Source organism: Aphanomyces astaci, assembly GCF_000520075.1.
Source record: "Aphanomyces astaci strain APO3 unplaced genomic scaffold supercont1.166, whole genome shotgun sequence".
Classification (NCBI taxonomy): Eukaryota; Oomycota; class Saprolegniomycetes; order Saprolegniales; family Verrucalvaceae; genus Aphanomyces; species Aphanomyces astaci.
In genome coordinates, this window is record NW_009798429.1 from 28,325 (window position 1) to 32,443 (window position 4,119).

Here is a 4,119-nt window from a genome sequence, read left to right on the forward strand (position 1 = left end):
AGCCGGTCAGCGTGACTCGCGAAGTTACACGACCATGCTTCTCGACAAGGTCATCCCCGCTATCAAAGCGAAATTGGTCCCAAGGTGAGACCCAAGGGAGTGATAATCTAGCAGGACAACGCCAAGCCTCACGTTCCCCATCGGACCCTCGCATCGTTGCTGCGTGCACCGGCGGCGGGTGGGCCATGCAAGTGAGGTTCCAGCCACCCAACTCGCCAGACCTCAACGTGTTGGACCTGGGGTTCTTTCGAGCGTTGCAGACTCTTGAAGAACGGAACTATTCGCGCAACATTGACGACATCATTGCTGCAACCGATGAAGCGTGGCAGGATGTCGACATGATGACGTTGAACGCCAACTTTCTCACGTTGCAATGCTGCATGCAAGAGGTAATGTGCGTGGAAGGCGACAACGGTTACAAAATCCCGCATATGAAGAAGGCGAAACTGGCTGCTGTGGGTATGTTGTCCGAGGTTATTTGCGTTGATCGTGACCTGTTTGATGACGGGTGTCGACTACTCAGTGCTACTGATATCGACAAGAAGATCGACGAATTGGCACTTGAAGTGGCACAGGCGATGGACATGAGCGAATTCAGCTCGCAAATGGAGAAACTCTCTGTTGACGGTGAGCTGGAGGATGACATTGACTTGGATCTGGCGCTGCTTCTGGGCATCAAACACTTGTTGTAATGTATGTTGCGCGTAATCCATTGGTCAGATTAGAGGCATTTCTTACAGTAGTACACTTGAGGCAACTTTTCTCGTATCTCAGTTTTTCAGTTTGGGGTAACTATTTTCGGACAGAGGTAGTATGTAACAAGTTGGGTTGATCACAGCTTCGACAGCTAAATTTTCCATCAAATCCGCTAATACTTCGTCATCGACATACCCACTGCCATCAATGGTTTCAATTGTTTGATCATCAATGAAATCGCAAGCCTTGAAGCCATTAACAATTGTAGATTCAGGTAGACGTCCAAACAGACGTAATCCGCGAGACCACTGTACCTCGCGATGGGGCCTGGACTTTGAACTATGTCTTCATTGCCTTCGAGCGTCTAATTTTTTGCCGCAAAATATCAATCCACTTGTCTCGGCGGCGGGACTTCAACGGACAATTCCACGCAGCATCCGCCGGCTGGCAAATCCACGAAAACCTTGGTGGGATCCTCACCAACACAACGTTGATGGGCGTCGCGTAGGGCCACAACTTCTTCAGTCCAATGCGCCGAAACGTCATCCCAGAACAACAGAACTGGGTTGGTGTCACGATCCGGGCGCTCGGAAAAGTTGAACTCCAAAAACGACAACGAAATGGATCCGTTCCATCATTCCGTGGGCTTTCCGTAGATCCGGTAGTTGAACTTGGCTTCCATAGGCTCGACAGACTCCCACAGCCGTTTACCTAAGCCTTGTCGCTCAACAAGGTTCTCCTGCACGACGGCCTTGCCTTTGGACTTCGTCGTGCGGATGATTAAGAACAGAGGGTGCTTGGTTCGAGCGGAATTCGCCAACACCATTACTGTGACTCACTCCTTGGTCTTTCCGCCACACTTCACCCAATCGGTCTTCTCGCCGACGTCGTTGATGGTCTTGGTCGGGAGGTATTCGCATTTCACAGCAGTTAGGTCAGCATTGTAGACCACATCAAGCGCCGTGCTCACCCATCAAGTCCCGAACGTGCTGTGAAAATTCTTGGCGCGTCGCTATGCCATCTTCATTGGACTCTTGACCGACACGAGAGCGCGCACGCAGCGACAGCTTCTGACGTCGCTTGAATACAACCATCCAGTGCCACCCCGCCTTGAACTCGTTTTCACTGTAGCCCTCGTCGACGGTGGCTTCGAGTGCCATGAGCTGAAGCATTGGGTGCGTGACTGGGACCCCGTATTTGCGCATATCGTGCGCCCAACGAACGAGCATCTCTTCTACATCGGTGTGGGCCGAACCATCAGGTAGGGTAGGTATACCAAGGTGGGGGGCGGCACGAAGCATGTCACCGAGGGGCTTAATGTAGAGGTCGAAGGACAATGGACACTCTTCTTTGGTGCCACGGTTGGGATGAATGGCTGGGCCGATGGCGTTGGACAGCAGGAGGTGCACCGATGGTTCTGTGTAAAGTACTTTGACCTAAGTCAGGAAACTTGGTCCAATCATCTTGAGAAGAACATCGAACAAGAAGCTGTGGTCAACACGGTCATAAGCCTTGGAAAAATCGAGGAACGTCGCATAATGTTCTCGCTTTCACGAGTGGCACGATACTGCAGGGCCTGGATGAGATATACTCATACGTCGAACTTTGACAAAGCCCGTCTGCGTTGGATGAATCGGCGTTTGGGTAACCGTGGACAGTCGATATGCGAGGGTGCGCGAAAGATCTTCACCTCGACGGGCATGAGCATGATTGGACGGTAGTTACCGGGCATAGCACGATAACCTTTCTTGTACACGAGGGTTACAGCGCTACGACGTTGGTGCGGAAAAAGAGGTCGGTGATGCTGGCACTTGAATACTCGAACCAGGATTTCGGCAAAGGTGTCCGGTGCCAAGAGGAAGACTCCACGGTGAATCCTTCGGAGCCATGCGAGCGATTGCATGGACTGGAGTGCAGCACGGAGCTTTGACGCTTCGAGGGGTCGATCGTCCCGGTGGTTAACTGCTAGCCTTTTGGTGATATGGCCGAGAACATCCTGGTAAACTTATGGATCAGTGGGTGGCTGGCCCTCGGGTTGCACCATATTTTGAGACCAGTACTCAGTAAAGACACGTCTCACGTCCGCGGGGTCATCGTACACTATACCGTTTTGCGAAGCTGATACAATTGGGACTTGAGCACGGGGGACTTGCGGAGGAAGTGGGCTGTTTGTTTTTCATTCGACTTCGAGTGTCGGTCAAAACTTTTATCAAGGCAAACTTGTCGATGTTGGGCAATAGCCGATGAGTAGATGGATTCGGCGGCGCGGACAACCTCGTCGGGGACGAGGCCAGCCTGATGGTCGTTACGGGTTCGATTCCATCGGGCCTGCAGCCTGCGAAGTGACTTCGGATAGAGCCAGTGGGAGTTGTATTGGGCTCGTCGCAGCTATTTTTGCATGCGACGGGGCCACCCAGTTCACTTGGCACCAATGTTGCACGCTGGAGAGGTAACAATTTCATCGAGCAGACGACCTGCTTCGACTTGAATTGCTCTGGCGATACTGACATCACGTAGCAGCTCACGCGAGAGGCGCCAAAGGCGGCGAGAGTTATTGGGGAGTCCATTCGTCCTCGCAGCAACAAAAGTTGTGGTGTGGGTCATGTGGTCACCGTTATACTGGCCCGGATCGAATGTATAGAGACACATGAAGGTGAGCAACCCTTTCCACGTCGGCGAAAACGTAGTCGATCCGGTTTCGTCCACGCAGACCCGTAAGGACTTTTTTGTTCGGTTCTTTGGTGCGCCAAGAGTCGACAACACGGAGCGCTGACAGCCATTCACACTATTCATCTTTACCGACGTGATGGTTTGGGTGGAATGCTGTCGTGTCCAAAGCAGCGTCCACAGCGAGGTTAAAATCGCTGCCGACAAAGTGCCGACTGGCCGGCTCGAAATCGCGTTGATGGTACATATACGTTGTGGAAGTAGACAGGGGTGGAATCCCACTCCGTTCGAACAACGAGGTATCGGTCGGGAATGCGCAGTGGCTGAGTAATTTGAGCGATGCGAACCCGGCTATCGACGAGTGGAAAAACGTGGCGACACCTTTGCTACGATGGGGGTGGGGTCCATGCATGTTGGTTCGGTGGTCATTCACGTAAAACTGGAACTCGCCATTGCCAACATGGTTGGAGATGTGGCGTCGAACGGTGCGGAAGTGATCATCGTTTTCGAACTTGGTTTCTTTAAAGAAGACACAGGAGGGCAGGAGTTTGCCAAGAGTGGATGCAGGGGAGTCGTCGCGAAGGTTGAAGCCGTTGAGGTTGCAAGTGGTAATGGAGACATGTGAGGTACCTCCGAGGGTTGGTCTAGCCACAAACTTAGCCGGTCGTGGATGTCACTGTGTCCGTCCAGAGGTCTTCGAGGCTTCCATGAGTAAGGGACATTGTGGATGAGTCGAACATAACCTGGCAGGATGGA

The 4,119-nt window shown here is 52.5% G+C and overlaps 3 protein-coding genes across 3 annotated transcripts; 1 reads left to right on the top strand and 2 right to left on the bottom strand.

Moving 5' to 3' along the window:
• Positions 1–185: 185 nt before the first annotated feature.
• H257_18450 (hypothetical protein) lies at positions 186–692 on the top strand (the record flags this gene model as incomplete). The annotated part of the gene is made up of 1 exon (XM_009847506.1): positions 186–692. One exon carries the CDS (start codon positions 186–188, stop codon positions 690–692), a length of 507 nt encoding a protein of 168 aa, XP_009845808.1.
• A 638-nt stretch (positions 693–1,330) lies between these two features.
• Positions 1,331–1,522, bottom strand: H257_18451 (hypothetical protein; the record flags this gene model as incomplete). The annotated part of the gene is made up of 1 exon (XM_009847507.1): positions 1,331–1,522. The coding sequence occupies one exon, from the start codon at positions 1,520–1,522 to the stop codon at positions 1,331–1,333; it is 192 nt and encodes a 63-aa protein (XP_009845809.1).
• A 1,959-nt stretch (positions 1,523–3,481) lies between these two features.
• H257_18452 (hypothetical protein) lies at positions 3,482–3,775 on the bottom strand (the record flags this gene model as incomplete). The annotated part of the gene is made up of 1 exon (XM_009847508.1): positions 3,482–3,775. One exon carries the CDS (start codon positions 3,773–3,775, stop codon positions 3,482–3,484), a length of 294 nt encoding a protein of 97 aa, XP_009845810.1.
• Positions 3,776–4,119: the final 344 nt, after the last annotated feature.